This window comes from Schistocerca serialis, chromosome 1, assembly GCF_023864345.2.
Source record: "Schistocerca serialis cubense isolate TAMUIC-IGC-003099 chromosome 1, iqSchSeri2.2, whole genome shotgun sequence".
In the NCBI taxonomy this organism is placed as follows: Eukaryota; Metazoa; Arthropoda; class Insecta; order Orthoptera; family Acrididae; genus Schistocerca; species Schistocerca serialis.
This window is the reverse complement of record NC_064638.1, coordinates 861,608,723-861,631,231: the sequence shown is the minus strand read 5'-3', so window position 1 is coordinate 861,631,231 and position 22,509 is coordinate 861,608,723. Positions and strand designations below refer to the sequence as shown.

Genomic DNA, 22,509 nt, shown 5'->3' with positions numbered 1-22,509 from the left:
ATGGGGTGGTCTTAGTCCACTCTTTTCGTAATACTATAAACAAATAACTTTTTAAATTTCAACCAATGCTTTAAACATTTTTGCTAATTTCAAAACAAGAATACTGACAAAAGATCTCTTACCATCTCCTCTCATAGAGCAATTTACCATCTTCAATTCTTGTCTCTGGTAGTGAATTTTCTGGGACAGCTGGGGTAACAGGCAAACCAGTGTTGGATACAAGAGCTGGAAACAAATACCATCCATGAATATGCATTAATAGTTATGTCAAAAAACACAATCTCCCTATTTGCAATTCCAAGCACTAACATATGGAATAAACGGAATGGTAAACCTTGTGGAACGTAACAACAAATACACAACATTATTTAACAGAACAGTCAAATATATATGGACTAAATAAATCAATAATAAAACAAGGACCATTAGTAGGGAACAAGAAATAGGTTACTAGAAAATCGAAAAAAGTTTTCTAATTCCAGATGTGTAATTACCATATAAAACTGATTAAAGGAAAAACTCATTAAGGAAGAAACACAAGTATGCCTGTCACATTAAAGCAATCTCTGGAAATTGGTGAAGAAAGGAAGGCACAAATAATTAGTTCTAAACTCATTATAAAAAAAAATTTACACACTGTACTGGTTGATGTGTGCAACAGCACGTATTAATAAAAACAGAATATACCTTTAATGTAAGACATTTAATGATCAGACGATGAAAGTATCTCCTCACTTTGGCTGTTCTAAAGTGACAGATATTTGATCACTCCCAGAATTTATCAATGATAGATATCAAAGCCCATATTTCAAACAGTTACATAAACAAAAGAAAATGGAGAGTCAATTTCATTAAATCTCTCCAAAGAAACATGTGCACCTGAGAAAGATAAAATAGAATCGACTCTGAAATGTAGCTATAATCAAATGGACAAATGGAGAATTGTATTCTGCCACATTTTGCAAACTAGCATACACAATAAATAGAAAATGTTCAACAACTTACAACTCATCTGACAACAGAGATGATACTAACAGTTGACTGCACAAACGACCACAAGGTATCTGTTAGCTAAGATATAGTGCAGCAGGCCCACGTGTGTGTGCGCAGGGCGGAGGGGGGGGAGGCATTCTAGAACATGATGAAGGAATCCTTGTTAAAAAAAGATCTGAGGAAAATGGAATAATCAGAAGTAGTTCATATGGCTTACTGTAGATAACAGATTCATGAAGCAGAACTGACACCATATCAGTCAAAATTTGGACTGTGGTAACAATGCCCAGTGAACTGTTAATGAAAACAAGTCAAACGTTATGCACCCTATAACATGCACCTTGTAAGCTATATGTTCTGAGAATTCAGTTTGCTACATGAAATTCTCTACAGTAATAATCCTCCACTCGTATGTCAACTAACTGATGGATTTTGTTACTTATTAGGAAAGTCTCATTATTTAGAGGGTGTGGCACAAAGTAAATACAACAATGAACAACTGCATAAGAGATACTGGTTGTTGGAAAGACAGGTTTGAGAAAATAGGGTAGTGCAGCCTAACACATAACCATAATATCATAAGATCCTTTACTAGTCATCTGAAAGACTGTCTTGCACAATATGGAGAAGACACGATGTGTGCATTTGACTGAAACCACACACATGGATGATTTAATCTTAGAAGTTGTAGGGAGCCAGGCATTTCTCCAGGAAAGACTAATTTGAGTATGTTACTCCAGATAAAATTGATACTAGTAAGATTGATTTTCACACTGCTTTATGTTTATTTTCTGTTGCAGTGTGAGCCAGATGTCATCTATATTGCAGCAGACTGTGACCCAATTCAAAGCTGGACAACCATGCCACATCAGCAGTTATTACTAATTACTCATTTTTCACTCCAAATGTAGGGTCTCTCTCACGAGTATGTCTCCTAACTTCAACCACAATGGTGCAGAAACTACCACAGTGTTGCAATGCAGTCATAATAATGAATCATGGTAAATGGTCACTCGCCCTATTTTCTGGTCACTAAGACATGAAGTGCATATAAAGAAATGGATCTTTCTTGCCAGCAAATTTGATTCAGAAAGTAGTAGGTATTACAGGCTGGGGAATAATCAAAGAGAATAAAACAAGGTCACTCATACTTCCCACAAGGTAGTGGATATCCTGTGAGGTATGTTCAAAAGTGTATACTGTCATCTGATCTGCTCCAGATTTATTGACTTTTTCCCATAACCACACATTATGGACCTGAACTACCACAATTTTTAGAATACTGATAAGCCTGTCAGAATCCACCAGTTCTTTTCTAAAACACCATGCTCCTTTTCTTGCCCTTGTTCATCTGGCCCAGCCCCACACTTCTTTTCACAACATGCAAACCAATAGTAGTTTACTGTATTTTCTTCACGTGCAACTAGTTCATGGGTAACTTCTTTTCCCCTCATTATCTGGGCCTTCATGGCACAGAAATATCTGCAAACACACATGGGTAAGCTAAGCAGAAAGGACATCAAACAGCCTTTTAAATAAAATAAAAGTAAATAAATAAATAAAAAAAAAAAAAAAAAAAAAACGACATTAGAGGGTAAGTATCTTGTGAAAGGAAAAGGTAAATGTATCTGTTCGCAAGAACAACTACAGAGATTCTGCAGTACTTCTACACTACAAAAACTACTCAAAATTATGAAGAAAAGTTATCAAAAATCAAGGAACATGCACATAATTTTAGAAATCAGTAATTTTGACTTATGGAATGCAGTGAAATAAGAGACAGGACAAACAACCACAGTACAGGATATCATCATAATCACTGAACTGAAAGGATGGCAATAAACGATATTTTACAGGTAACAAACATATTTAATAATCATTTCTTAAATATAGTAGAGAGTATAGACGGTGTTTCGTATCAAGTACTAAAAATTTGTTCCCATATAATATGCCGCTGCACAGTTAGAGGCGCCATGTCACTGACTGCGCGGCCCCTCCCACTGGAGGTTCAAGTCCTCCCTCGGGCATGGGTGTGTGTGTTGTCCTTAGCGTAAGTTAGTTTAATTAGTGTGTAAGTCTAGGGACTGAGGACCTCAGAAGTTTGGTCCCTTAGGAATTCACACACATTTGAACATTTAATATGCCCCATCTTATCTGAAATCTATAATGCATCACTAGCTCAAAGCATTTTTCCTGAGAGACTGTAATGTACCTTTGTCGAAACCCTCTTTAAGATAGGCGACAGGAGAGACATAAGTAACTACCAACCTGTTTCCTGCTGATATCATTTTCCAAATTTTGTGAGAAGGTGATTTACTGTAGAACAGTATCTCACTTGAACAACAATAATATCTTCAACAAATCTCAGGCTGGATTTCGAATAATTGGTCTACTGAGAATGCCATTTATATGTTCACTCACCAAATTTTACAAGAATTAAGTAATAAAGTAATACCAGTTGGTATTTTCTGCTACCTATCTAAGGCATTTAACTGTGTGGATCACAGTATTCTCCTACATAAATTGAAGTTTCATAGGACTGATGGTATAGCCGACCAATAGATATCATGCTGAATGAAAAAAATGTGGAAAGTTTTAGTTTGGGAACATAATTCTGACTGGGAACAAATCACATACGGGGTTCCCCAAGGGTCAATCTTAGACCCACTATTGTTTCTCACACACAATCAATCTTCCATCTGCTACACAAAAAAGCGCAATTACTTCTTTTTGCTGGTGACGGCAGTATTGTAATCAATCCGAGCACACATACTGAAACAGAAAATATAGAAATATAGCAAGATTTTAAACATGGCTGCAGCAGCAACTGTTAAAATTCTTCACAATAAAGGATGGCAGCCAAAAACAGTTGCAGGATAGAATTTTTTTATTAAAATTCTTGACCAAGGTTTCGGTACATATAAATATACCTTCATCAGAAGTAAACTTTCTGAATAGAAAGACACATTCATTAGAAAAGCCATATCAACGAAAGTGAGAAACAGAAGCTTAAATAACGGTGAAATTGCTAAAGTAATACAGGCACACAATCTTTAGTACTTACTAAAATTACATCATGCACTGGAGAATAATGAAACAATTATGCCAAAAGGCGTCGTCAGTAATTAAAATATCATCTCCATTTGTACAACATGTGTAATGGGCACAGGATCAAAGCGAACAGTTTAACAATGTTACTTCGCCTATGAACTGTTGAGACACGAGTGTGAAGGCACTAAGGTAGATTGTTTCGCCGAGAGAGGGCACTTGCATGTGCCAGACTCGCGCATATTACAATCTATGTACGTATGTATGTATGTATGTATTTATAGATTGTAATATGCGCGAGTCTGGCACATGCAAGTGCCCTCTCTCGGCGAAACAATCTACCTTAGTGCCTTCACACTCGTGTCTCAACAGTTCATAGGCGAAGTAACATTGTTAAACTGTTCGCTTTGATCCTGTGCCCATTACACATGTTGTACAAATGGAGATGATATTTTAATTACTGACGACGCCTTTTGGCATAATTGTTTCATTATTCTCCAGTGCATGATGTAATTTTAGTAAGTACTAAAGATTGTGTGCCTGTATTACTTTAGCAATTTCACCGTTATTTAAGCTTCTGTTTCTCACTTTCGTTGATATGGCTTTTCTGATGAATGTGTCTTTCCATTCAGGAAGTTTACTTCTGATGAAGGTATATTTATATGTACCGAAACCTTGGTCAAGAATTTTAATAAAAAAATTCTATCCTGCAACTGTTTTTGGCTGCCATCCTTTATTGTATAGAAATATAGTCAACAATGTTCTTAAAAGTATCATTGACTGGTTTTTTGGGCAGTTTCATCTGCAATTTTAAAAAGACACTACATATTCAGTTCTCCACATGTAGTGGTACCACACCAATGATAAGAGTAACACACGGTGAAGAAGTAATAAATAGAGTGGAAACTTCAAAATTCTTAGGTTTCCACATTGATGAGAATTTAAATTGGAAGAAGCACACTTTGGAACTCTGAAAACAATTTAGTTCAGCCACATTGTCACTTAGAACCATTGCAAACCTTGGGGAAAGAGAAGTAAAAGTTACCATGTTTTCGTTCAATAACGTCATACGGAATAATGTTCTGGGGTAACTCTTCTTTAAAAGTTAGTCTCAGAAGGGAATTGTACGAATAATATGTGGTGCTCACTTGGTTCAAATGGCTCTGAGCACTATGGGACTCAACTGCTGAGGTCATCAGTCCCCTAGAACTTAGAACTACTTAAACCTAACTAACCTAAGGACATCACACACATCCATGCCCGAGGCAGGATTCGAACCTGCGACCGTAGCGGTCGCGCGCTTCCGGACTGTAGCACCTAGAACCGCTTGGCCACTCCGGCCAGCTGTGGTGCTCACTCATCATCATCATCATCATCATGTAGACATCTGTTTAAGGAGTTGGGCATTTTGACTGCTACTTCACAGTGTGTTTATTCCCTCAAGAATTTTGTTATAAATAACCCAATGCAGTTCGCAATGAACAATGATGCACATAATTACAATACCAGAAGAAAAAATGACCTTCATGACTCCACAGTAAGGTTGTCTTTAGAACAAAAAGGGGTGCACAATACTGCAATTATAATTTTTGGCAACTTACCAGTGATATGAAATGTCTGACAAACAGCAAAGTAAAGAGCAAACTGAAAAAGCTTCTCCTTGGCAACTACTCCTATTCCATAGAATTTCTATTACTGCAGTGTCTAAAATGTGGTGGGCAGAAATTACTAACACACATCTGTATACTGAGGAAAAAGTAACACTTTATAAATGTCCAGCATGTAGCAATATTTACAAATAGTGAATGTAAAATGACTTGTTTCACATCATTACAGTTTATCGTGCAAGTAGTCCATCAAACATGAAACTAAACAACCAACCTTGACAATATTTTGCATACCAACAGTCTCAAGACATGCTTGTGTGCAGGCATGTGTTTCATACCATCCTTTACAGATAAAGATTAATAGTACCACATCGAAACAATATTGATTTTACACACAATGCCACCTGATCTTTGAGTGTAATTTTCTTGAATCAAGGCCATGAATGATTAAAAAAAATACTTGTTTTGTAAATAAAACTGCCTTTTGTTGCTGCAACTTATTTTTCCCCAGGCGCGTTTTGCTTGTTTCTTGTTTTAAGGCATCTTCAGTGGGGTCTGTAATGATACAGTTGTGTTATTTTAGATTATGAAACAGTTGACTTAGCATTTCTTTACATGATAAATTTATTCCTTACAGTTTGCTGCGATATGCGTTTCCTCTCATCTGATCTAGAGGTTGCACTACCACTTTATTTTCGAAACATAAGCGCAGTTTTGTATTCCGAACTTTTTCGCACTGTTCACCATATTTCTCCACCTTTTTTGCGGTGTACTATTATTCTTTTGCCACTAGATGTAGCTATTTGTTCGAACACTGTGCTTTTAACAACAGAAATATTGTAACTTCACTATGAGTTTCTTCCTCTTTGGTTTGTTTACCTACATGTTATCAACCTAACAAAGAATATATTCAACACACACACACACACACACACACACACACACACACACACAGTGTTGCGAAGTGTTGAATACAAATGTAATAGCTCTTAGAGAGTGGTTGAAATTTTAATGAATTTTATTTATAAGCAGATCAATTACCAATGGGGTCCCCAGTTCCAGGAGCCTTAGCAAATATTTTTGTAAATCACATTGTACAGATCATTTTCACAAAAATAGTAGCAAAAGAATCCAGTGCATTATGTTGGTTTAGGCATATAGATGACATCCTCTGCTTAAAAGATGAACCACAAACAGAAATTGAGAAACAACATACTGATTCCAACAAAGTACATAAAAATATAATCATCACAATTGAAAGAGAATAGAATAACCAAATTAACTTTCTGGATATAACAAGCAAAAAACAAAACAATAAGCAACAAGCAAGTTCGGAATACAAAACTGTGCTTACGTTTCAAAAATAAAGTTGTGGTGCAACCCCCAGACCAGATGAGAGGAAACGTAGATCACAGCAGACTGTAAGTAATAACTTAATCATGTAAAAAGAAAAAAACGCTAAGTCAACTGTTTCATAATCTAAAAATAACACAACTGCATCATTACAGACCTCACTGAAGATGCCTTAAAGCAAGAAACAGGCAAAACATACCTTGGAAAAATAAGTTGCAGCAACAAAAGGCCGTTTTATTTACAAAACAAGTATTTCTGTGCTTGCTGAAGAGGATGGCCACACAAACAAACTTGATGTCAAAAATCCTTTGTATACTTCCGTAACTAGCCTTCTGCAGTACACACAACTGAATAATACTCCAAACATGGACTGTTACACCACTGCAACCCACATCCATTTTATATTGGCATTCATCTCTTTCAAAGTCTTCTTTTCAGATGTTTTCTATTTGCACATTTTTGCCCCACCACAAGTTTCTCACATTCTCATATTTTCGTCTCTCTCTCTCTCTCTCTCTCTCTCTCTCTCTCTCTCTCTCCCCCCCCCCCCCCCCCTCTCTCATGATTGTCTCTCCACATCTGCCATAGTTGTCTAATTGTCTTTCCCATTTCCTTTTACCTTTTATTTGTAAATACACTCACAGTTCTTTGAAATGTTGTAAGCTCGTATATATGTACTCTCAAATTCTCTCTCTTGAGCAACAATTAAGAGAGATTTCTATTGTTCTTCAGCACTTGCATAGCTTATTATTTCCTTTTCCACAGTCCTATTTTCCACTCTCTCTTCACAAAGGAGGAATTCTCAAGTACTGGAAACTTCACATGCTTCTCTATTTCTACCACGTACAAGTCAATCGTGCTCTCTCTGTCACAGAATGGGGGGGAAAAAAAAAAAAAAAAAAAAAAAAAACACATTCTGTAATCTACAATAGGCACATTTCTAGAACTAATCTTTTTCTCAAATAGATAAAACAGTGATTCTACATCTATCAAAATTATTCATTCTATTCATTTTTTGATATACTGTTCAGTATCCACACTGTTAAACGCCAGTATTTAAATTTCTTATAGCACTGTAGGAAACACTGTATATGACGCTTGGCTTCATGTAAGTCAGGGAAAAAAAGCTTTGGAGAAGTTATAGTTCTCATTTGTTTGAAAGTCATAATGAGATAGATGTGTGTAACAGTTCTTTTATTTCATAAGTTTAGATATTCTCTTAGAAACTCTCCTTCTCCTCCCCTAACGGACCTCATGACAAATTGCAACTGTAGTTCGCTACATCAAAGTAAATACATGTCTGAACACCAAGGCATTCAATAGATTCATTTAAGTAAATACAATAAATCTGCAACATGTAAGCAGATACATACTTTCTCTGTGAGACAGTGGAAAGTTTATACCTAAAAATAAACTTTTTTATGTTGTCCCCTGTAACATCACTTTACTTTGGCAAAGTTTCTCCAGTAAGTAGAGTTCACCTCTGAAGCACTATTCTGGAAGGCCTGTAAAACATGTCCACAGTTGTCATTATGTCTTCACTGAACTCTGTTTTGAATCAAGTTTCTTTAGATGTGGAAGAAACAGGAGTTACAGAGTGCAGGAACTACCAAAAACTGCATGCTCCAACCATTAATGCCCTGATCTCACAATTTTCCAATTGTCAAAGCAGATGTGGAAAGATGGACTGTGTAGAGAAAAACAATTTTGTTGTGAAACATAGCAACCTAGGTCTCTACTCTTGTATTTGTTCATTCAGTTGGTCCTTTTACAAGGAAATAAATAAGAACTGCTTTGGCACACACGAAAAAACTGAAAGAAAAAAGAAAAACCTTTCCAAAAGATGAACCCAATTTCATGTTTTTGGTATAGGGTCACACTCTTCCTTCCACTGCTTCAATGGCTCAGGATAAACCAAAGCTGTAAATAGTGCTTCATTTTTATGCCAACCTGTTTCAAACAAAGATTAGCATCTGTGGCACATTTTGTTGCTTTTACTTGTGGTATGGGGCCTGTCTGAAATTAGTGTTCATTATGTTGATTAAAATGCTTAATAGAGCTCCAATTACACTGATACTTACAATATTTGTGGAACAACTGTCTGGAAATTCTGCATTTTGTTGCCTATGGTTTAGGAGGTTTGTGGTGTTGTACAGTATATACATCAAGCAGAGTTCACTAAAAGCAGTCACCATTCCAAAGAAGTTTTTAACACCATAGTGCTTTACTAGGCATGGAGGTGGCATGTAGTTGCTTTCCCTCTGTTAATGTATACAACCATGTGCTCTGAAGTAGTTTATTGTTGCCCACATAACATAATTTGCAGCTTTACAAATAAGCTAAAGGAAAGGTCTACGCGGAATACAAATAATGCAAAGAGTATTGAGACATTCGGTCACCAACAGGCACAAAAATAATGGAGAATGCACACATGTCGCCCCCCCGCCCCCCCCCCCACGCACACACACACACACACACACACACACACACACACACACACACACACACACACACACACACACACACACCGTAGTTACCATGCAGGTGTATCGGTACCCCATTAACATTGGGGAACAATTTGTCAGGAAGTTAAGAATGTTCAGCCTTGTTTATGTGCCCCTGAAAGAATCAATGCCTTAACTCTACCATTAGTTGTTACCTCTATGCCTCCCATTACATAATTTTCAGGTTTGGTGAATCTTTTCAAGGTTTTTTTTTTTTTTTTTTTTTTTTTGATGCATAAAAGCTATGAAACACCTAGCCGACAAGACATCTCCTTGGTGGGCCAATGTCTCATCTTCAGTAATATTATTATAATCACTAACTATTTCTCCTTTGAAGGGATGGTACACACAAATATATGGCACAGCCATGGGCACCTGCATGGCACTGTCATATGCCAACCTCTTCATGGGCCACCTAGAGGAAGCATTTCTAGCTTCCCGAAACTCCAAAACCCAAGACCCCTGGTCTGGTTCAGGTTTACTGATGATGTCTTTGTAGCCAGGACACATTCCTCCACAACCTCAACACCTTCTCTCCCTCCTACTTCACCTGGTCCTCCTCCATCCACCTTCACAGATGTCTATCTCCTCCTCTCATAGCTCCACACAACCCACCAGTCATCAACAGTACCTGCACTTTGACAGCTGCCACCCCTTCCACACCAAAAAATCCCTCAAACAAAGCCTGGCCACTTGTGGTAGACGCACCTGCAGTGATGAGAACTCTCTTGCCCAGTATGCTGAAGGCCTCACAAGGGGTTTCACAAACGGACATTAACCTCCAGAACTAATTCACGAACAAATCTCCAGAGCCATACCCCCCCCCCCCCCCCCCCACACTCCTAATCCTCATGCCAATCCAAAGAAGCACCCCCACTTGCTACCCAGTACCACCCATTACTGGAATGACAGAACCACGTCCTTTATCAGGGCTACCATCATGTCCTGAAATGAGGGACATCCAACACAAGATACTTCCATCCCCTCCCGAAGTGATGTTCTGTTGCCCACCCAACCTCCTCAACATCCTGGTCCACTCCCACCCCCAGTCCACTGCCACAGGGATCACACCCTTGTGGAAGACTGAAGCAAGACCTGCTCCATCCACTCACCCAGCACCACCTACGCCAGTCCCATCACATGCTTGTCCTACCCCATCAAAGGCTTTGCCACCTGTGAAAGCAGGCATGTTATATACCAGGTCTGCACTTTTGCTTCTCCTACGAGCCTTAAGAAAGTAAGTTCAGTCCAAAAACTATTAAAGCTGTGTACCTTTCGCATGTGTACCAACTGACGACATAGCGCTTCTGTCTTTCGGTGAGCAGTCTCCGTTATTCCTAAATAATTCATAATTCTCAAGCTGAATTTTTCGTATATTATTATTTTTTAATTAAACCTTCCAAGCACTGTTAATAACCCCCTTTCTTTATCATTATTCAACAAATGCAGCACCCAACTTGTATAACACTTATTCACAGTTAATTATTTAAGATCTATTGCATTCTGTCTTCTAGTTTGCATACGATATCGGCTGTTTCATAGACCTGTAATTGTCTGTCATCCAACACAATATTGCATAATTTTCAGTACTAGTACTATGTGGCATCTTTGACCTAAATCACCTTCATGAGAGGGAAGACCATATTTGAATTCAGCCATCTACTTCTTAGCTGTTGAATGTGAAGAACAGCCTACTCATAAACTTTCAAAATTAGTTTGCTGACTGCAAATTCTTTGACATCAGCTGTGCTGGGCATAGATCTACCATCCCACAGTTACATATGAAAGTTTGTGCCAGACGGGGACTGAAACATGAATTTCCTTGCGGCCCTAGACAGGCACGCGACAATGACTTTGGTCTCGATTACTCATTGTCTCATTCTGCCTCTCATGGGGAAGTTGCGAGCATTAGGCAATTATTTAGAGAACTACAATAGAACATGTACGACAGTATGACATGGGGGAAGTTTGAGTCAGTCCAGGAAGTGTGCTCAGACAGCCAAAGTGGTTAAGCCATACACTTGCAATAAGCAGGAAATCCGAGTTCGAGTCCCGCACCAGCACTTATTTTCATATGTCACTACTGGAAAGAAGACTAATACCTATTACAACGATGTCAAAGAATATGCAGTTAGTGAACTAATCTTGAACGTATTTCGTGGAGCTGTGGAACATCAACAGTGTGTGTTTTCAGACATGCAGATAAGAACTATTTATACACATTTGCGAACTTCAGAACAGTTTTTGTGGACAATAATCATCCAATAAAGTTATGATGGCTTGGTATTCCAATTTATCCACTTGAATGAAACACAAATACCACAACTACTTTAAAAATCTTTTCGTTATATTAAGCACCTAAGATCAGAATGTACTTTGAATATACGTCATTCATATCTTGGTTTAAGCAGCACACTGCCTGGTACTACCAAAAATGGTTGCCACGCATTCTATCATTTACCTTCTGATCATGTCAGACAGACAACCACCAATTTTTATAAACACATAAGTATATGTACATCAATCCACACGTACCTAGGGCTCATTCTTTGTTGCAAGAATCTCAGTTCTCTTGAATTTTTTTCAACCAAAACAACCAATTTAAGTAAGTTACAGAATGATCAAACTTACATATGAAATACCATGTAATTCAGTTAATGTCTGAATGCCTCCGAAACTTAACAATATTGATGAAAAACTTTGACTATCAATCAATATGTGTAAAGTCCACATTAAAATCTAACACCACTGATCAAAATCATACCTATCATATTTCATGTTATTTCTTCCACAAGGCTACATACTGTCAATATTTTGGCACTAACTCGTGTATTTCTTGTCAGCTATTTACTTAAGGAACACTACTTGCTAGCAGCAAATGGAAGCCAAGTGCATATTTTTGTGCGAAATTATATCACTTGCTCCTATATGTTTTTGAATGAAGTATGAATCATGATTTTATTATGTAGTAATTACAGTTTTACATTCTCTTATGAAGACCTGTTACTATGGTAATAAAATATATAAAATGCCAGATCAAAGAAGTCAAATGTGTGAAAAAAACAGGCCTTAATAGGATTTTTTATGTTGCATTTTTATTTTGACCATAAAGATTAATGTTAAAATGAAAGACAACATGAACAAAGATGTACCAATATACCGTAACAACAAGGGAAAAAGATTAAGGTTTCATGTCCCGTCAACATCGAGGTTATTAGAATTGGAGCACGCACACTGTGTTTCCAGGATGGGGAAGGAAATCATTGGTGCCCTTTGGAACTATTGAAAACCTGAATCTGGATGGCTGGATGCAGATTTGAACTGTCGTCCTCCTGAATGCTAGATCCACATGTTACAAGTAACAAGAGCTTTTCTTAAATATTAATCTGTTTCCTACATAATGTAAATCAATGCCGTACTTTACCTGCTTGTTATATAGAAACACAGTAGTATTAATACTGCACATCAGATCCATTGCAATAATTACAAGTATACAGTACTGTGAAGAACAGACCAAGAAACAATCTGTAACTGATTTAATTTGTGTAATGTATGATGGAAACTACCAGCAGCCTATATCGATGCAAGTTTTATAGCAGATTCAGAGTCATAGTTACACATGAAAATAAGTTCCTAAATCAATACAAATAAAAATTCTTTAAGCAATGAAGGAGTCTGTGTGCACCACAAGGAAAGTTTTTAAGCATACTATATAGCCTTTAAAACAAAATAATAGATCCCAGACTCCCAAGGACCTGAATTTCATTGTTTATAATAATTTATAAAAAACAAAAACTTCTGTAACACAAACCACAACTTACAACCCCAGATATATGGTCTAGAGTGTGTCTGTATATACAAATGGCCACGTTCAAGTAGGACTCATGCTATGAGGATTCCATACACACTTATCTGCACAGATAATTAGTTTAACAATACATTTTTAAGAACAAGTTTGCAAGTATCAAAATACACGAGATAAATGGCTGGATCTTTCGACTTCACTGACACAGAAGCTTACATTTTTTACACAGCCAAGGAATTGTAGACCTTAGAATGTGACAAATTTCTACTTGCTACCTCTACCTGTTCCTAACAAAAAGGGGGATCAAGAGACTGACATTGAAGTAATCCTATAATGGTTCCATTTTTACTCATCCACACTAAAAGAGAGAGTACAAAGAAAGCAACTTCAAACAGCTGTTGCACAGCATCATATTTGTGCATCAGAGTTTGTAGTGAGCATCTGCAGAAGCACAAGTGACAAGGCGCCAACAAATACAAAATATTTAGTGTAAACAAAAACAAAGTGACTTACAGACACATGTTCAATAATGACACATGCATCCAATTACATATAAAAATGAAACTGCATTCAACAACATCTACTAATGATACTACCGACGGCAGTATGGTTTGATAGGTTGGCAGCACTTTAACACAACGCTACCATCCCAAAGCCTCAGTTGTCTATCTAAGTCACTGAATGATGGTGAAGGACTAATTACTATATGAGAAACGACATAGGAGACATGAACTATTTTGAAGACGTATGAATGGGAGTCTCAATGCCAGCACTAGATTCACATTTTTTTAAGGGACAGGAGAGCAGCAAACATCTCTGCCAGGGAAAAGTAGCAAGAAAACAGTGATGGGAAAGATCTACATCTGTGTCTAACATCTACATCCACATACATATTCCACAAGCCACCACCTGGTTCATGGCAGAGGCTAGTTTGTACCACTACTAGTCATTTCCCTTCATGTTCCACTCGTAAATATGCCTCCATATGAGCCCTAATTTGTCTTATCTTCACGGTCCTTACAAAAAATGTATACTGACAGCAGTAGAATCTTTCTGCAATTAGCTCCAAATGACATTTTTGAACCAAGATTGCAACAATCTCTGTATTCTCAGCATTTTAGAAATCAACAACTATTTATCTGCTCTTTACAGAAAGTACTTCACAAGGCTGCATGTCCATACCATCTGCACTGAACCCACAGATGTCTCAATCTATACTCTGTAGACTGAAGTCACATCCAATTACAAGGCTGCGACAAAAAATAATGCCTCAGAATTTTTTATGTGAAAACTTTCAGTTTTTTAGATGTTACAACTTTATTAACATTCTACATCTTTATTCTTCATTTTAATTTATTTGCAGCCCTCTGCCACTAGAGGGCTATGAACTGTAGCGTGTAACATGGTAGTGTGTTATGTACCTACATCACTGCATGAGAAACAGCGTGCTGTAATCGAGTTTCAAATTTGACGAGTTTGTCCTCACATGGAGCACCCTCCCCTTCAGCATGGCAATGCCAGAACTCTCACAAGTGTTGTGACATCTGCAACAATCCAACACCTTCTGTTCACTGTCATCGATCATCCTCCATATAGTCCCGACTCAGCTCCATCCAATTTTCATCTTTTTCCAAAATTTGGAAAACACCTTCGAGCATTTCACTTTGATAGTGATGGACTGGTGCAAGCTGAAGTAAGGTTGTGCCTTCCTGAACAAAGTCAAACACTCTACAGTGACAGCACCAACTAACTAGTCTCTCGAGGGAATACATGTTCATCCCCATCTTGAGAAATAACTGTGTAGGCATGACGAATAAACATGTAAAATGCTAATAAATCCTTTTAAGAGATTTCACATAAAAAATTCATAGGCATTACTTACCAGTACATCCTCTTACTAATGCATGATCTGGGTTTTTCTGTACTACTGAGTGTAGACTTTCACAGAATAATTCTAAAACTGTCACAGCAAAATTAGGTGACTGGTAAAGACGTACAATAATTAATTTGAGGTAACCTAGACCAGCATCAAGATAACTTCACAGTCAGACTCAATACGCAATTTTGACTGTAACAGGCAATATTTTTGTCAGCTTCAATACACACTCCCCTTCCTTTGGCATCTGATCTGCCTTTTCTATAAAAGTTTAATGTCTAACTGAACATTTCAGAGCTTTCTACTTCAGTTTTCAACTAGCTCTCGGTTCCACAAACAATTTCAGCATGACAGCTTTCCTGGAATGCACTAAGTTCATGAACTTTGTAACAAATATTTAGGCAATTTATTGTTAACATTTCGATTGTCTAAGCGTCTTTACATTGTATGAGATCCGATTTTGCTCTCTGCATACCAACTGGTGAATGTTCATCAGAGGCTCTCAAAACTACCATCCAGCCTCATAGAAAACCACTTGCATTACAAGTACTCTGCTACCTGAATAGCTGTTCCTTTGTGTAGTGCACTCCTGAGCTATCAATGGGAGTGCTACAATTCCACACCACTTAACACAGGTACAGAAAATGATCGAGTAACCCTAAGAACTAAGTACAAAAATCTGATAACATAGTGGAATCTGCCAACTAGTAAATCTTAAGTGCAACTAGAGATCTAGAAGCAAACATTCCTTTGTAGAGCTACAAAGCAGCAGTATTTCATGAGACTTGCAAAGAATGAGGTCCATAGGAACAGATACTGAGCTAGTTCTGTAAAACTGTGGTTGATTTGTTGTATGTGAATTAACACACCAAACTACCACATCTTCACTTCCTCATTCGTAAGGCAAGTCCATGGAGAATAACGTTGCTAACTGAAGTAAAAGCCATCTATAAGCATGTTGCCATTCCACATTGGAAAGTTGTGCTGATATTTGTAACTTCACTTTGGCTAAATGGAAGAAGCAAAACAATTAAAATGAGAAGCAAATGACGGCGGTGCTATCTATGCACATAACAATAGAAAAAGGCAAGCTGAACAGAATGCTGAAAAAAAGGTGCAGAAAAGTGACACTGACTATGAATGGAACAAAGCAGAAACACAAAAGCTTGAGATGGAACTTCAGAGTACACCCATGAAAATATATTGCACTTCTAATTTTTAACATGCATCAGTCTGTAGTAAAAACAGTTCAAGGACATCGAAATGAAAGTGAAAGCAGCTGAAATGTTTATCACACCTAGAAAAATCCTGTTTCCACTAAGCAGTAAAACTCAACATTGATGAAGACAGAAAGTACTTTGTAGTCTTTCGTAGATGGAAATGCCCACCTAGAAGACAGAAGACTGTTGCTGGATCTATCCATTATTTCATGTCAATAGCACGTGCACTGCTGAACCAAACCATTATGACCACATTCCACCACGACACTGATGTCTGGTGGCATTCCAACCATGTGATGTGCTGCAGAAGGGTTATTTGCAGAACAGCGATGAATAGAGTATCATTCTAATGATTGAAAGGGTCGCAAATGGAGAATCCAAGACTTTGACAAAAGGCAGATTGTCAAGACCTGGAGCCTGGGAATGAACATCTCTGAAACAGCAAAGCTTGCACGATCTTCACATGATGCTGTCGTGAGTATCTGTGTAAAACAGTTGTAGGGCAGTAAATCAGCAGTAGACAACACAGTGTAGGAGATCCACACCTCATGACAAACTGTGGAGGCACGTTGAAGACAGGGCAGGCAGCTATCTATGGCAGATCTGATGGACAAGTACACTACTGGTGCAGGCACAAGTGTTTCTGAACACCTTGTTCAGTGCACACTGTTGATCATGGGGCTCCACAGAAAATTACACCTACTTTTCCCATGTTGGCCCAATACAACAGCAGCAGGTAAAAAATCATCAACAATGGACCACGAATCAATGGAAACATGTCACCTGGTTGGACTAATCATGTTTCTTTTTACATCAGGTAGATGGTTGTGTCTTGATATACTATCACTCAGGCAAAAAGCTGCCACATGCACCACGCCTCTGGTGCTGTTGGGAGCAGCATTATGCTATGGAGGACAGTCAACAGGGCTTCTATGGATCTGTAGTAGTAATCAATGGTGTCATGACAAATACAGATGACAAACATTCTTGTGAACCACTTGCATCACTTCGTGCTTGATATGTTCACTGACAGCAACAGCATCTTCCAGCACGAGAACTGTCTGCAGGACAAACCCAGAACTGTGCTACCGCAGTTTGAGTTGCATGGCAGTGGATTCACATCAATGTCTTACCCACCAAATTCATCTGACACACACCCCACAAAACCCATCTGGGATGCTATCAGGCACTAGATCCATACCTACAAACCCTCCACAACATTTAAGGAATTGCATCACCCTTACGTACATTTCTTGTGCCATATGCCCCCATAAATCTTCTGAAGATTGTCAAATTCATGTCATTCAGAACTGCTACTGTACTGCATTCCAATAATAGGCCAATATGTTATTAAGCAAGCAGTCATAATGTCTCATCTTCTCAGTGTCATGGAACTGAGGTGCTCATGAAAGAATTAGTTGTTACTGTAACATGACTCCAAAAATATTACAGCAAATAATACATTTTCTAGCAGTCTGCTACATTGACTGCAGCAGAGAACATGCAATGTTAATGTTTTTGTGGTTCACTGATTACAATTCCAAATGACGGTATTTTACATGTATGCAAACACAAGCAAAAAAAAAAGAAATTGAATAAACAGGGTGGGAAACAAATAGCCCAGTCCATAAGCCACTCACAATATTATACCACAGCACAAGACTTGACTTACTACATTTCTAGAGGATTCTCTGTAAAAACCCTGTTCTCCACTCCCAAAAAGTAAACTACTGTACTTCACACCAAAGAACCTACTGCACACAAATAAAATGCAAATTGTAACAACATTCAAATCACCGAATGTGTAAAAAGTACAGCTAATGAAACCAATGACTAACAAAACAGAAAAAGCTGACATACTAGCCAGTTTTCTACATTACACCACATGTCGCCTTATAGTGCCCATATATTTTTAAAGAAGTACAGGGAGAAAGAAAGGAAACAAAAAAAAAAATTTAACGTTTCATATATTTCAGCTATAAAATTAAATTAGCTGTACATCTCTTCGTACTGAGGTGTTTACGAACATTTGCTTGATAACCTTACTGACTGTTTGTACCATAAAGTCTGACCTATTATTGAGCACAACCTAAGTAATTTTTAGTAACTTAGTCCAAGCGAACATTTCCCCATATTTCCCCAAAAATATCTTCTGCAAAAATCATTGCAATTATCATCTTCATTACATCAACTAAAACAGAAGTACACTAAAAAATTAAAAATACAAAAATAAACATGAAAATAAAATTAAAAAAATGAGTTACGGAGTTTATCTCCAAAGGGTTTAAGAGTTTACATAAACTGCAGTAATTACATATTTTGCAAAGGTAATTAAGCTATTGTGTTCTTGCTGGAATTTGTAGTAGACCTGCTACAATGAGCATTGATGGGTCTAGAGATTCTGAGGTGGTCAATGAGGAGTTTGAGCACCAACGTCTGTATACTCTCTATGAATGGTCATTTTGTTGTAGGCCTAAGTGAAAGCACTTAGTAACTGCAAGACCATGTTGTATGCAAGAATCATCATCCTTTCTGAATCAATCAATCAAACCCCCCCCCCCCCCTCTCTCTCTCTCTCTCTCTCTCTCTCTCTCTCTCTCTCTCTCTCACACACACACACACACACACACACACACACACACACACACACACACACACACACACACACGCACACGCACTTATATATATCCTTTCCTAAATGTGTGCTGCTCAGTGGCTATTCTGCTCACAGAGTAATCAGCTATCTTCTTCCATTACCATACTGGTGTATCACCAAACTTCGTTCATTACAATGTTTCAAATCAAAGCCTTCATATTAATTCTCTCTCTGTAAAATTATCTACCATCTGTTGTGCAAAATATTCTGCTTTCTTATACTGGACAGAAATGAAAGTTTATTGCTCCCTTCAAATGAGTTACTGCTTATCAGTTTTCATGCTGAGAACTCTTTCATATTCCCAACACTCATCGTATCTGCAGAGATGTTTCAGACCAGTAACTTATGAATAAATTGAGCAAAATGTATGTACACTTTTCTTTTCATAAAACTGGCATTAATTTTCTTCTGTTCTAACTTCACAGACTTTTATCCCTTCCGTAAAGCACTGCTTCATCCTCACTCCTCTTGTCTCTTCTTTTATAAGTAACACAATTTTCTTTAAAATCAACTGAAATCAATGAATTCTGATAGGTAGATCATAACCTGGTTTTCTGATAGGTCCCATTAACTTTCCTCTATTAATTAATTTAAGATCTGCTTCTATTTCTTTCTCATCTAATAAATAATTCAACTGTGCAGGTGGAGGTTTCCGCCTCTTCTCTGGAATTGGAACTGGATCGTTTGGACGACGACGTAGTTTCCTCGTCATGACCGGTTTCACCTAGAACATATCGATTTATAATTACAGTAAGAAATTAAACTAACAAACGTTAAGTTTCCCTTGTATTAAAAATAATGTGTCTCCACATGAGTTATATTGCAAGGAACAAAAATAATTTACTGAATTCAAAAGTCTTTCCCAATATCACACTTTTCCTGTTTTAAGGAAGTATTGTGATTCACTTTACTTTTGATAGTTACTAGTGAACGAGATTTCACAATACACTTCAAAAATTTGAAATCATTTAGTTCCCAGATCATTTATAAACATTCATGACAAAATTGTGCGCCAAACAAGAACTAACCCATTTCCTGCCTGATCAAGCTTTACAAACCAACTAAGCTTCAATCTTCCATTCATCTCTCTCCACACAAACAAAATCCATAGATGATTTTCCATAACATTTGGACTAGCGGCTCTGGCAGAAAATTTATAGATGATATCTTAATCTGAGGCATTTTACTGATGCTGTTCATACTCTACTGAAAAAATGTAAATTATCCCAACAGCATCCCTGTGGACCAGTCTACCTACACAAGTCCAACTGCCTCGAAGGAGAAGCCTTTGGCAAGCTAAAGATTTGAGTCATTCCATGCGATACGCATGGATAGTCCAATTGGTTGCCCACTGTCAATGAAAAGCAGAGACAAGTCCCAGTCAAGCGCACACTTGTCAGAGATACACTGTAGCCTGTAGTTCACTTAAAACTGTCACAACTATTCTTATTTTATACAGAAAACAAATAACTAAGACTAAAAATTTACGAAGATTTAAAAGAATGTAATGAATGGCTACAGAAAAAGAAACTGAACCACGCCCAACGTGAACATTTAACAGGAGTGAAAGAGGAAGAGAGAAGAGAGCAAAGAGCAAAGTTTTGGAGGTAAGTTTCTAAACAACTGCAAAGGTGAAGAAAAATAAATCCCAGCTATAATGAACAATAACACCTTTTTCCATGTAAGTCTTCCTAAAGAAGATAGTACTTTTACTTCTCCATGTCTTCATAAGTACTTCTCCATGTCTTCATTTTCCTTAACCTATCTTCTTCCTTACGCCCACTAAGACACACACTTATTCAAAAGTTTCAAGATTTAAGGGGACCACACTGTGGTTCAGGTCGAAAAAAATCTATTTTCGGTTTTCATCATATTTCGATAGATTACTACAGTACTTCACAATACTTACTTCCATAGAATCTCCTGTCAACTCCATAGTGTGACGTTCAGATTCTATAAGTTTTCTCTTTTCCTCCAAATCACTTATAAGCGTCTCACGAAGTTCTATCTTCTTTTCTTCAAATTCTTTTGCTGCTGCCTTTTTTTCAATAGTGTAATCTCTTTCCACACACTCATTTAAATAATCCCTTGAAATGATGTTTAAACGCAACCTGAAACACACAAGTAAGGTGCCCAAATGAGCTTTTTTCTCTCTTTCACACTTTAACCCTAGAACACTACAGGCTGGAAAATCTTAAATTACTACTAAACCACCGTGAAGTTTACTACTACACATTTTATTCAAAGAATCTCATAATTTATAGATTATGGATCAGTTACTTTCAAGTATTTGATCTCTAATATTATGTCACATATTAGATTGAGTACAGAAGTCCTGTTTTATACCCTACTGCAGTTTTAAATTTTATGGGAGTTTAGTAATCTTGGGTTACATACAATTCAATTTTTATCTGTAGTTCAGACACTGCACAATATTTCCACTGAAAAACACTTCGCTTCAAAATTCTTCACCTCTCAATTTGACAAATGAAATATCACTTAACTGCAAAGAACACAGTAGCCAGAAAACAACAGAGTGAGATTATAAACATTACTTCCAAGCCAAATTTCATCTACTCACATCTATTTCTCCCACACCCAAAATGAAATAAAATCCAAATATTTAACACTTAGTACTTTGAGAGTGAAAAGTGATTTTCAATTAATATTTGATATTTCAATCAAAAAATCATTCTGAACTGACTCCTCAACCAATACCGAAGTTTCAAGCCACCCTTCGTTGGGTAACTACCATTGTCATAAGTTATATGATCAATCTGTAATCTACAATGGTTGGAACTTAAATAGTGACAACCATTCATTCACAACTGATACAAAAGAGTTACATGTTTGCACCTGTTACTGTCCTTCAAAGTAGTCCTCAGTGTTGTGTAGAACCCATTTCCAGCTATGTGGAAGCCGTACTTTACCGTTAGCAGAGCCTGTTCTGTTGATGGTGCGTTGGAGCAGTCTACTGCCTGTCGAATCTCTGGAACAGTTCTGAAGCGAATTCCACAAACTGGTTCCTTTATCTTCGGAATCAAATCAAAGTCACAAAGGCTTAAGTCCGGGGAATATGGTGGATGGTACAGTACTTCCCAGTCCCATCGACTGAACAGAGCAGCCACAGCTTGAGCTATATGCGCCTGCGCTATGTCATGCAAAATGATGGGTGGGCACTGCCGATTCCTCGCACGCCTCTTTGACCTTGATGACACTGTCGTGCTGTATGACCTCTGGCACATTCAATCTTGATCAAAATCCATTGTTCCTGTTTCGAAAACATAATGACACCATTATGTTACACCGCTCGCTCACAAGTGACTGTGTTTCCCTCAATTGTGCGCACGCCAATAACATGGGATGGGCGAGTCCATTTGCTCGGAGGTGCTATCAGTGACAATAGTAGATTCCACTGAATCATGTCTCCATAGCAGTGTTGCCACT

The 22,509-nt window shown here is 37.6% G+C and overlaps 1 protein-coding gene across 3 annotated transcripts in view; it reads right to left on the bottom strand.

Annotated features, from left to right (window-relative positions):
- Positions 1 to 22,509, bottom strand: part of LOC126485505 (sin3 histone deacetylase corepressor complex component SDS3) — a 118,401-nt gene that overhangs the window by 25,025 nt on the left and 70,867 nt on the right. For all 3 annotated transcript variants that reach the window (XR_007587996.1, XM_050108880.1, XM_050108881.1), the window contains exons 4-6: positions 20,972 to 21,173; positions 19,609 to 19,786; positions 123 to 225 (exon numbers count right to left, since the gene is read on the bottom strand). Coding sequence is in view for 2 of the 3 variants with exons in the window: in XM_050108880.1 (XP_049964837.1) it covers positions 123 to 225; positions 19,609 to 19,786; positions 20,972 to 21,173 (483 nt within the window). In the remaining variant the exon portion in view is untranslated. The remainder of the gene's footprint in view (positions 1 to 122; positions 226 to 19,608; positions 19,787 to 20,971; positions 21,174 to 22,509) is intronic.